Raw genomic sequence first — 12,500 nt, forward strand, 5'->3', positions numbered from 1 at the left:
CCCTCACTTTTTAATGCTTGAAGAAATTCCAGTGTGTGGCTACGTGCATGAATTGTTATTAGTTAAAATGGACAAACCAAAACAGGGTAAATGAGGGAGGCAGTGGTCAGAAGCAAAACATTTGTGAACAGGGAAATGCTGAGAGTGAGAGAAAGAGAAAGATAAACAGGGGAAAATAAGATGAAGGAAAACAGTTAGTAATCATAAATGTGGGATATAAACAGAATGAATTCACCACAAAATGAAAGCATACAACAGAATGGATTAAAAGTCAGAATCCCACCATTTGCTGTCTACAAGAAACATGTTTAAAGCAGGGTGACACACATAGAATAAAGGTAAAAGGCTGGAGCAGAATTTTCTATGCTTCAGCTAAAGCTAGAAAGAGGTAAGTGGAATTTACTCATTCAATATGTTGAGGACTCAGTTTCCTCATCTGTAAAATGAATTTGTTGGACTAGATGACATCGGTCCTTCCAATTTGAAATCCATGATTTTGTGATTCTAATTTAATAGCAAAATATGAGTTTTTGATAATAGCAACAACAAAAATAAATTTAAAAAAAATAATAAATAATAAAATTCAGCAGGTAGGTGGTACAGTAGATAGAATGCTGGACCTATAGTCAAAAACACCTGAATGCAAATCCAGCCTCAGATATTTCCTAGCTGTGTGACCCTGGGTGAGTCATTTAAACCCTGTTTGCCTCAGTTTCCCCATCTGTAAAAAAATAAGCTGGAGAAAGAAACAGGAAACCACTTCAGTATCTTTGCCAAGAAAACCCTAAATGAGGTAACAAAGAGTTAGACAAACCTGAAATTACTGAACACAAAAAAAAGCATTTATAGAATTCTTTAAGGTTTACAAATCCCTCATTTTATCATCCCAGGATTGCTGGGAGGTAGGTCCCTGTTATTAACTCCATTTTACAGATGAGAAAACTGAAGCACAGAGAGGTTAAATGACTTATCCAAGGTTACCCAGCTATTAAGTATTAAAGGCAGAGAATGAATTCAGGTCTTCCTGAGTCCAGTGCCAGCTTTCTATCCACTAAGCCACCGTAGGCTGTCTCAAAAATAACAGAAAATTATAAGATCTCTATCACTAAATGGTGCTACAATCATCTTCTGGTTCAAACCCCAGCTCTTTGGCTTAACCTGTGTGACTTTAAGCAAATCATTTCACCTGCTGGTCCTCAGTTTTCTTAATTGTAAAAGACAGGAATTGGTGCCACATCTCTGGTATCCTGTCTAGCTCCAAGTCCATGATCCTATGAGTCTTTTATTTACCAGTAAGCTCTAAACACCCACTATTTGTACTTTAGAATTAAATGGAAACTTAGAGATCTAAACTTCTCCTATTACATATAAAGAAACTGAGGCAGAGAGGTTAAATGACTTATCCAGGGTCACACAGCCAGAAGGTGGCTGAAGCAGGATTCAAATTCAGGTATTCCTTGTTGCCTATCTAGCACTCCTTCCACTAAGCTAGTGATCAGAGATCAAGAGCTTAAAGATGTCATCTAAGGAAAGAAGGAAGGAAGGAAGGAAGGAAGGAAGGAAGGAAGGAAGGAAGGAAGGAAGGAAGGAAGGAAGGAAGGAAGGAAGGAAGGAAGGAAGGAAGGAAGGAAGGAAGGAAGGAAGGAAGGAAGGAAGGAAGGAAGGAAGGAAGGAAGGAAGGAAGGAAGGAGGCAGCTGGGTGACTCAGTAGATTCAGAGCCAAGGGTAGAGACAGAAGGTCATGAGTTTAAACCTGACCTCAACACTTTAACAGTATGACTCTGGGCAAGTCACTTAACCCCAATTACCCAGTCCTGCCACTCTTTTTCATTGGAGCCAAAACAAAGTACTGATCCTAAGAGAGAAGGTAAGAGTTCTAAAAAATATCATCTAGATCAATTCTCTCATTTTACAGATGAGGAAACTGAGGCTCAGGAAGGTTAAGAGACTTCTCCAAGGCAACAGAAATGACAAGAATCAGAGGGAAAATTTGACCCTGGGCTTCTGATTCCAGAGGCAGCATTCCTACATTCTACCATACTGAGATTCTGAAATAATGGAAGGCAAGCATTCTTCCTCCTCATCTCCAAATGCATCCATAGCAGATGAATCAGCCGAGCTCCTGGCCAACAGCTCGACCCAGGAAAACGATCCCACAGGAATCCCCAGGTCGGAGTCTCTCCCACAGGGTCCTTGCCACACACCCTGGCAATGTGGATGGTCGGCACACCCGGCTCGGAGAAGGCACTCACCTCCTTCAGGTAACTCCGGATGCGGCTCTCACAGCTGTACCTCAAATAGCTCGACTTGCTCCTAAATCGAGACTCCAGACCTGGAAGGAAGAAGATACAGACATGGAACACACAAATGGGACAGAGAGAGCTTTGCTGATGGCAAAGGATGCAGCTGCCCAACAGCATCCTGCCCTGGATTCATACTGCATGTGCCTGTTCTCTCAACTACAACGTTGATTCTCTGGGCTTCTCTTTGCCATCACTAGCCTTGACTTCTCAGACCACATCCTGATGGTACTGCTTGAATTTTAAGGATAAGATTTTAAGATCATACTTTGGGAGTAGAAGGACCTTATCGACCACCTAATTCAACCCATTTTTTTTCAGGTGAGGAAACTGAGGACCAGGAAGCCAGGTGGAACAATGCACAGAGAACCATACCTGAAGGCAAGAAGACCTGTGTTTAAAGGCAGCCTCAGACACTTACTAGCTGTGTGAACCCGGGCAAGTCACTTAACTCCATTTGCCTCAGTTTCTTCCTCTGTAAAATGAGCTACAGAAGGAAATGGTAATTTACTCTAGTATCTTTGCCAAGAAAACCCCAATAGAAGTCATGAAGAAGCAGACACAATTGAACAATAATAACAGTCAGGAAGCTGAGTTCAAATCTAGCCTCAGCTACTTATTAGCTGTGTGACCCCTGAGCAAGTCATCTAACTGTGATCTGCCTCAGTTTTCTCATCTGTAAAATGAGGATAATAATAGCAGCTACCTCCCAGGGTTATTGTCAGAATTAAAATTTACAATATATTTGATACAGTATCTGACACATAGTAGGCTCTCTATTTTATATACATGTATATTAGCTTTAGCTATATTTATATATATAAATATATATATATATTTAGCTAATATATATATATAATATATATATATTAGCTTTATCTTTATATTGTTACTATTATTAGATTAGCCCAAAGTCACACAGGCGGTAAGCAAGGCAAGATTGCTCTCTATCCACTGAGCCATCTAGCTTCCCTTCATCATATACTTAATTATACAGAGATGGAAGGAACTTTCATGGGTATGGCAACCCTTCACTTTAAAGATGAGCAAAGGAAGCCTCAACAAAGTTAGATGACTCATCCAAGGTCACCCAGGCAGAAATTAGCAATTGGGAGATTTGAACCAAGGTCTTCTGATTCCAGATCAATGACTCCTGACACCGTCCCATGCTGCCTCTTAACTTCATGTGTTCATTTAAGCCCTTATATTCAAAAACCATCTAGGGTGAGAAGTAGGAAGGAAAAAATAATCACTTCTAAGAGGTCTCCAAGGAATCCAACAGTCTCAAATATTGTGAATATTATGTCCTTGGTTCTCAGCCCATTTGGAAGGTGGGAACCTCAAACTAACCCCAGAGAAGTGAGTTTATAGGATAATAGAGTTGGAATAGACCTTTAGAGGGCATCAATCCAACTCCCTCCTTTTATAAATGAAGGAACTGACATAGAAAAATGGACTTGCCCAAGGTCACACAGCTTGTAAGTGGCAGATCCAGGATTTGAAACCAGGTTTCTAATTCCAAATCCATCACCCGAATCATCGAACCACAAGTTATATACACAGGTCTCTTCTTGGTCCACTTTTCTTGGATAACCAAGCCAAGGACTCTCAACTTCCTAGCTCAGGAGAGCACCTTCCCCCGACAAGTCTCAAGGAAGCTAAAAAGCCTGCCCTCCAAAGGAGCAATAATCCAGAACATGCCTTCAAACCATGGCGCATCCTCCTCTCGGGTTTCTGCCTGGATGTTCTCGTTAATGTTGTGAAGGAAGTCCGCCAGAACCTTCTGCCTCAAAGGAGCTCGCTCATCAGTGAGCAGCTTCTGAGCTGCCTGGATGACGTCTGCTTGCGGCTGATAGAAGATGGTGAGAAAGCGGTGGATGTCGCTGATGTCTGCCACCAAGAAGGAAAAACAAAGCAAGATGCATCCAGCACTTTAGGAGGGAGCTCAGTCCACACAGCACTGCGAAGGCTACCATGGGATCAACAGAGGCTTGTGGGACTTCCCAGACTTGAGTATTTCAAGACGTGGAAGCTATCATTTCCAGATTCCCATAGAAATGCTCACATTTGAGGGGGGGAGTCATTTTCTTCCTAATATTCTTACCCTGAAATGAACCCCAGTTTCTCATCCACCCAACTGAGCTACTTGGAAAGAGGCAATATGGAAAAAGCAAAGAACTCTGGTACATAGCAGGAACCATTAGCTTTTATTGCTGCTTTCATGGGATGCTTATACTTTTGTCACATCCTCCATCCCAAAGTTTTTAAGTGCTAGTTTTACAAATAATTAAGCCTCTCAAATTACAGAGAGGCAGGGATTATTAGACTCATTTAATGCAAATGGTGCATTCTCACTCCCATTCTAAGGACTAGGGCATGGAGAAGTGGGCTTTGTCCTAAGAATGAGCACAGGCCAGTCTTGGCTTTAAGGATCTTTCTGAATCCAGTAGAAGGAAGCCAACCTAGTCTTCAAAGTGCCTCCTCACCTAAACTCAACAGCATGTCCATTGGATCTAGAACCCTCCAAACAAACCCAGAAGAGACCTGAATGAGGCGATACAAAGAGAAGAAAGGAGAACAAGAAGAATACAAAGACAAGAAATGAAAATAATGCTAAAAGGCCATCACAAACTCAAGTGAACTATAAGGACCAGTCATGGGTCCAGAGAATAAGTAATGGATCATGCCATGCTTCACTCAGTAAGGGCAGCTAGGTGGTGCAATGGATAGAGGTGTAAAAAATAGACTCAAATACAGGACTACAATCCCCACAAGCCTTTGCTCCACTTCCCCAAAATGCTTTGTAATCTCACAGGAATTCTGAGGTGGGCAGAGATGGTGAAAGGATTTAAGCTGGTGGCAAAGTTGTCTTGTGGGGTCTCTTGGACTTCCGTTTTGGGGCAGGCATGGCTTTTTTTTTTTTTCATAATGTAGGTGAGGTTGTGTCTAGGCCACTCTATGGCCTGGACATGTGTCTCTTATCCTGTATTTTCTTTAATCCTTAATCTTCAATAAACCTCTAAAAAATTATAATACTCCTTACAGAGAGAAACTAATTTCTACCTGCCTCAGTCTCCCTGTCTCCCCTAAATTTTAATCTTTACAGTTGGCAACCTAATGGGGAAAAAAACTCTCAATCTTCTGATTTCTTTTCTGATCTTTAGTTCAACTTTTAATATCTAGTACCTAGAAATTTTTTTGAGCCCTATCTCTCTGGCCAAGGTTTTTTTACCCTTGCAAAGCTGCTACAGGCTCCTGACCTGTTGTGTTTGCTGCCCACCCCACCTGGCTCAGCCCGTCGCTTCCTGCCAGCAGCCTGCAGCCCTGATCGTCCTCACCTGGTACCTGGTCCCGGCCTTGCCCACCCCCGCAGCCGCTCCAGCTCCTGCTCCTGGCCTCTCACCTGCCCGCTGCCTGCCTATTTCTGTGCCCCAGACCCACAAGCACGACCCCGGTTGGCCCATCACCCAGATCCTTGGAGCAGATCGCTCAGGACTCATTGTGATCAGCTGGTAACAGTATTGGCCACTCGGGCAGAGGGGAGAGACAAGAGGGAAAGGAGAACTTTTTCCCTTAGGCTAAGCCTCCACGTGGATGGGGGTATTGGCCACAGGGGAATCAGAGCAGGGGAGAGAGAAAAAGGAGAGGAGAAGAAACAGATTTTTTCAAACAGAAACTTAAAAAGCAATGGGCTGTTTAAAAGGATTTTTGACCTGGTAATTTCATTGATTTCACCTGGGTGCCAGAAGAAACATTCAGCCCAAAGATTCAACTTTGAATTTGCAAATGGGTGGCTCAGGGAACTGAGAGCATGGTCCTGGGTTAAAATCTGGCCTCAGATACTCCCCAGCTGTGGGGCCCTGGATGGGTCCCTTGAACCCCATTGCCTAGCCTTTACTACTCTACCTTCGGACAATAGACATTTAAATGGATAATTAAAAACAAACAAAAAAAACCCAAGGAACTTTGAAGAAACTAAAGGCTATATTTTGAGGCATTTCAGACTCCTATGGTTATAAAAATCTCTGTATTCTATTGCATTGTTTGTTTAAGGTTTAACTTTGTGATTTTAAGTTCATATATTACTGGATTCAATATTATTCTGCTTGAACTGAAGGTCGATTGAATTTATTTTGAATGTACTGAGTTTTGAAATTCTGTTGTTTTTCCCCTATAACTATTGAACAAATATTATTGTGAATAAGCCCATATATGAAAAAACAGCTTTTTTTCTATTTTGCCGAGGATAGATGGACTTCAGAACTGGTTATAATTATATTAACAACCTTGGAAATTTTAATGTGCTAAATGCCTCAAATGATTTGATTTAAAAAAATGATTTTTAAATATGATTTTTGGAATTTTTTTTTAACAATCTGGTTATTTTTGCCTGCCCCTACCACGAGGTAAGGCCAATTGTAGCTGAAGTGAAATGTATTTTATAACCCCCAACCTTCCCACATGTGAATGGAAGTTGGGCAGTTAATCTCAGGGCATTTGTATCCCTAAAAAGCCTCCAAAAAAGGAGCACCCCTTTATTTATACTCTTCAGCTCACTACTTTACTTGTACCAGAATGATATATAGATTTCTTGATTATGTTCTAAACCCAAGATGAGTTTTACTTTGTTTTAAAAAAAATATGTTTATTACCAAGGTTGAAAGATTGCTATGTTTGTAAAACTTGTGACAAATGTCCATCAATTCATAGGTTTTAAAAATGTCATACAGCAACTTATGTGAAATATGAAAGTGTGTTTGTTTGCTATTGTAATTAATTGGGCTATTGAGAATTTTGGGGATTTTGATATCTACATATTTGTACTACTGTATTTTAAAGATGAAAAAATTGTTAACCTTGTTCAAGTCATTTGCCTTCTACTCACAGTGAGCATGGCCAGATATCAAGAGGAAATGGATCTCATTTTTGGTGAGAAAGTCTTGCATTTTATATTTTCTTAGCTGACACAGAGTGTCAATGATTATAAGCTATATTTTTTAATTTTTTAAAGCTCTTTTTTTCTTGCATGTGCAATATACTTTTTCAGGTTTTTTTTAATTATTTTTTCTCTCCTTTTTATATTTGAAGCACATGTCACCAGCATTAAGATTTTCTTTAACCTTTTGATTTTTCAGTACTACAAGTGTAAGATACATTTGCCAGAGCATTCCCAAAAAGCTTGTGACTATAAAAACAATGCCACTAATTATTTAAAAATTATGGGACTTTGCTTAATGATTCTGTCTGATTCCAGGACAAGATATACACACAAGAGCCATTGCACAGAGCCAAAGAAAAGCCAATCTAGGATGGACTGATGCACTTCTAGGCCAATACAAAGGTCTTGAACCTAGTGTGAAGACTCGAGGTAACTGTGTTTAACATGTGTTAAGACATAGGCTTTCCTTGTGTCCACACTCACTCTGAAGATACTCACAGACGAGTATCCCCAAACCTTGGGTCCTATAATTTGGTCCCCTTTTCTGCCTTTCATAGTGTGGTACTTTTCTTTAGTCCTGGCTACTGATTGGGTAAATGCATCATTACTTAGATCATTTTAATTGGGCCCTGATAGAAGGACCTGTTATAGATTTATTTTTCTTTTTACTTGGAATTTTTACACATAAGACTTTGATCATCTATATTTTCATCCAGAAATGTTTTCTTTTCTTTTGGATTTTTCTGATATCTTTTTAATATCTCTTGCCAATTGATTCATATACCTCAGCCATGCATCCCTAAGTGATCCCCGTTTTTTAATCACCCTCTTAACGGGGGGAATGTAAAAAAATATTATTATTTAAATTGCAAAGTTTAAATTCCTTTTGAGAAGAAGTTTAGGCAAAGAAGATGCTACCTCTCTGAATCCAGAACTGAACTGTTGGAGAAGCCACCATGAAGAAGCCTCCAGACCACAAGTTGCACAAAATTGAACTTTGGGTGTGGTTGATTGAATATTTATTTGTATGTATACTTTCATGCCAAAGGGGACTGCCCCCTAAGGGGCTTTTTGTCAATGCATTCAGCAATTATTGGTTTATTTCTTTTGTTTCTCTTATCCTCAAATTATTGTAATCTTTAAATTGATTATGTTTTCATGATCCTTTGGAAAAAAATTTAATTTTTTTGCAAACGATCAAACTGAGGAATTTAAAAAATAGACTTGAATACAGGACTACAATCCCCACAAGCCTTTGCTCCACTTCCCCAAAATGCTTTGTAATCTCACGGGAATTCTGAGGTGGGCAGAGATTGAGGAAGGATTTAAGCTGGTGGCAAAGTTGTCTTGTAGGGTCTCTTGGACTTCCGTTTTGGGGCAGGCATGGCTTTTTTTTTTTCATAATGTAGGTGAGGTTGTGTCTAGGCCACTCTATGGCCTGGACACGTGTCTCTTATCCTGTATTTTCTTTAATCCTTAATCTTCAATAAAGCTCTAAAAAAATATAATACTCCTTACAGAGAGAAACTAATTTCTACCTGCCTCAGTCTCCCTGTCTCCCCTAAATTTTAATCTTTACAGAGGGCTGGACCTGGAGTCCAGAAGACCTGAGTTCAAATCTGGCCTAGCTGTGTGACTCTGGGCAAGTCACATAACTCTAGTTGCCTAGAATGTGCCACCCTTCTGCCTTAGAACTGATCCTAAGATAAAAGACAAGGGTTTGATGATTCGTTGGACAGAAGGTATAGCAAGAAATGCCTCGAGGGAGAAACAAAAGGCATCAGTAAAACTTAAAATAGAACTAGAACAAAAAAAAAAAAAAACCCTAGGACACCAGAAAGAAGAGATGTGCCTTATATAAAGCTACACAACACAAATTCCCAGAAGGCAGGGACACATGCTGGGTCCATGGCACTGAACACATTCGTGGATGAAATCACGGAATAATAACAAGCTGGCATTTACACAGTGCTTTGAGGTCGGCAAAGCACTTTACAAATTCTGTCTCGTTTGATCTTTACAACAACCCTAGGAGGTAGGTGCAATTGCCCCACTTTACAGATGACATTGGAAGGGATCACAAACAGCCCCTGCCTTCTGGAATGACTGACTCAAGTGATATCACTGTTTTCACTCCTTCTCTTAGAGCTTTGCAGAAGAGAGCCTGCATCAGCTCCCTGGATCATGTGTCCCAACCTCCCACCTCTGGGCATCTTCCTTAGGTTTAATGGAAATCTCTCCCCTTTTAATATAATTCCACAAACATTTAGGAAGTGACCACTCATTTAACCCTGTTTGTTTCAGTTTCTTTAAGTGTAAAATGAGGATAAATAATATATAAATAAAATATAAATAAATACTCCTTCCCAAGGTATGGACAGCCCAGAGCCTGGCAAATACCAGGTACTATATAAGTCCTAGCAATAACTATCATTCAATAAAAACACCATAAATGCAAAGGATCATTCATTGTAGTCCAACCAAATGGATCAAGAGCAGGCCTTTGGCCTTCAGGGCAAATCAATCCAACTGCTTGTGCTAAATACCCAGACCCTCTCGTTTCTTTCTCAGCTCTCTTGTTGAACTAAGTTTTTTTAAAAGTTAGTACTGTGTAATTACAATTTGAACCCTACAACTACAATTCCTGGCATCCCATGTTCCTTCTCACATTACGTGCTACTCTACAGAAGATCTAAATTTTGGGTAGCCCCACTTCTCTCTCTCTCTCTCTCTTCCTGTGATTGTGTTTGGTGGTGGTAGTGTGAGGTGAGCTGGCAGGAGAACTTACTCACTTGCTCTTATTTCTGTTAGATAATTAGGTTTTTATACTCCTATTTCCTTTTTATTCCTTCTACTTCAAGTGATTATTAATAAACTTTATGAAATATAATACTTGGAATATTGGATATTAATTTAAATCCCACAGTACTTAATAATTTTTAAGGGCAATGACAACTCTACCAAATAAAAAGAGTCAAAGGAAACAGGGACCTCCTGGAGATAGATGGCTCTGCTCCCAGTACCTTCCCCTGTGTGGAGGATGAAGGGGGCCAGTCCTCAGCTACCCTCCCGGTGTGACATCACAATCATCCCATTGTCTGGCAGCTCACTCTAGAAGAGTAGGCACAAGACCAGAAGCGGGGCTCCCAACCTTGGGCACACCCACCAGACACATCCTGCCCCTCCAGCTGGCTGAGTCTATGACCCCTTAATGAATGATGCCACCCATGAGATGCAGACCCCTATAAGGTATTTTATGACAAATTTCTTGATCTGCCTCTTCTCTCCTTCCTCCTCCTCTTCTTTCTCCTCCTCCTCTAGCAGAGAAGTCCTCCCATCTCCATAGAGCAAATAGCTCTCTTCCTGATGGAGACTGGGAGGAAGGGGCATCATGGTCCAGGGTACCCAGAGCTAGGCTTGAATTCAGAAGATTAGATATCATTCATTTAGTAACCAGAAGGAACTTCACAGCCCCTTGAGTCCAACTCCATTATCTTCTTAATTTCTATCTTTCCTTTCCTTCCTTCATCCCTTCCTTCCTCCCTTCCTCTCATCCTCTCTTTCTTTTACTTTCTTTCTTCTTTTCTTCCTTCCTTCCTTCCTCTTTCTTTCTTTTTCTTGTTTCTTTCTTTCTTTTGCTTTCTTTCTTTCTTCTTTTCTTCCTTCCTTCCTCTTTCTTTCTTTTTCTTTTTTCTTTCTTTCTTCCTTTCTTTTTCTTTCTTTCTTCCTTTTTTTAAACCCTTACTTTCTGTCCTAGAAGGGTTAAGCAAATGAAGTTAAGTAACTTGCTTGGGGTCACAAAGCTAGTGTCTGAGGGCAAATTTGAACCCAACTCCACACTCTCTATCCACTAAGCCACCTAGCTTTATTTTCGAGGAGAAGAAACTAAGGCCTGGAGAATGGGTCACACAGGTAGTTAGAATAGGAGTTAGGATTTGAATTCGGGTCCCTCAGTTCCACATCTAGCTCCTCTTTCCAATGGGATGAGATCTTGGCTCTGTCATTTATTATGTAACCTATAAACATCTGTGAGTCTTGGCTTTCCCACTTCTAAAATGAGAGGGTTGGATGAGATATCCCCTAAGGTGCCTTCTAGGTCTCTTGATAGGATCTAGTCATTTTTAGGACATATTGCTAAAAGCCTTTCTACGCAGAATCTCTCCTTTATGCAAAGGGTCATAGAACTGAAATTCAAGAAAAGAAAAATGGCATTTTCTTTAAGAGGAAAAACATTCTTAACAACGATCAAATAGGAAGCAGATAAACATCTTGGCTCGTCAATAGGGATAATAGCCAACAATTCAAAGAGCCCAAAATTTAGGCCTTAGAGGGACCCGAGAGGCCAGGAAGTTCAACTCCCTCATTTTATGCATACAGAAACAGCCCTAGAGGTGCAGTGACCATCCCAGAGTCACAGAAAGTGGAAGAGCTCAGATTCCAACCCAGGTTCTCTGATGCTAAATCTTGCACGGTCTCCATAAAGCCCCACCCACTCAATGGTACAGTGGTTTAGAGTTTACAGAGCTTATGTCACATCCATTATTTCACAGACAACCCTGTGAGCAAGGCCAGGTGTTGTTATCCCTCTTTTGTAAGTGAGGAATCAGGCCTTGAAAGGTAGTTTAAGTGCTTTGTCCAGGCTCAAGCTGCAGGTGCTAGAAGTAAGATTCAAAAGTTGATCTCTTCTCCCTCTGGGTTCAAAGTTCTTTCACAAAGACCAACTGCTTCTCCTGTGGGACTATGATTAGAGGTTGGTCTTGGACCCCTGCCATACAGGCAGATGGAGAGAGAGAGAAGAGAGACAGAGACAAAGAAAGACAGAGAAAGAGAGACAGAAAGGTAAAGAGATGAATGGATAAATAGAGAGATGATAGACCCATAGACTGTTGTTCAGTTCTTTCAGTCATGCCCAATTCTTCATGACCCTATTTGGGGTTTTCTTGGCAAAGATACTGGAGGGGTTTTCCATTCTTTCTTCAGATCATTTTATAGGAGAGGAAACTGAGGCAAACAAAGTTAAGTGACTTGCCAGGGGTCACACAGTAAGTGTCTAAGGTCACATATGAACCCAATTCTTCTTGACTCTAGACCTAGCACTCCATCTACTATATCACCTAGATAGCAAGAGAGAGAGAGAGAGAGAGAGAGAGAGAGAGAGAGAGAGAGAGAGAGAGAGAGAGAGAGAGAGAGAGAGATTGAGAGAGAGAGAGAGAGAGAGAGAGAGAGAGAGAGAGAGAGAGGGAGAGAGAGGAGAGAAAGAA

At 40.7% G+C, this 12,500-nt stretch overlaps 2 protein-coding genes across 2 annotated transcripts in view; one reads left to right on the forward strand and one right to left on the reverse strand.

The window, feature by feature from the left end:
- DFFB (DNA fragmentation factor subunit beta) overlaps window positions 1–12,500 on the reverse strand; it is a 32,476-nt gene that overhangs the window by 14,228 nt on the left and 5,748 nt on the right. Inside the window, exons 3-4 of the mRNA XM_001376732.5 lie at window positions 4,002–4,190; window positions 2,253–2,332 (exon numbers count right to left, since the gene is read on the reverse strand). Of these exons, the coding sequence (XP_001376769.3) occupies window positions 2,253–2,332; window positions 4,002–4,190 (269 nt within the window). The remainder of the gene's footprint in view (window positions 1–2,252; window positions 2,333–4,001; window positions 4,191–12,500) is intronic.
- The window catches only part of CEP104 (centrosomal protein 104), a 59,818-nt gene continuing 57,649 nt past the window's right edge, over window positions 10,332–12,500 (forward strand). Inside the window, exon 1 of the mRNA XM_056795954.1 lies at window positions 10,332–10,488. The gene's annotated coding sequence lies outside the window, so the exon portion shown is untranslated. The remainder of the gene's footprint in view (window positions 10,489–12,500) is intronic.

The sequence above is a fragment of the Monodelphis domestica genome, chromosome 4 (assembly GCF_027887165.1).
Source record: "Monodelphis domestica isolate mMonDom1 chromosome 4, mMonDom1.pri, whole genome shotgun sequence".
Lineage (NCBI taxonomy): Eukaryota > Metazoa > Chordata > Mammalia > Didelphimorphia > Didelphidae > Monodelphis > Monodelphis domestica.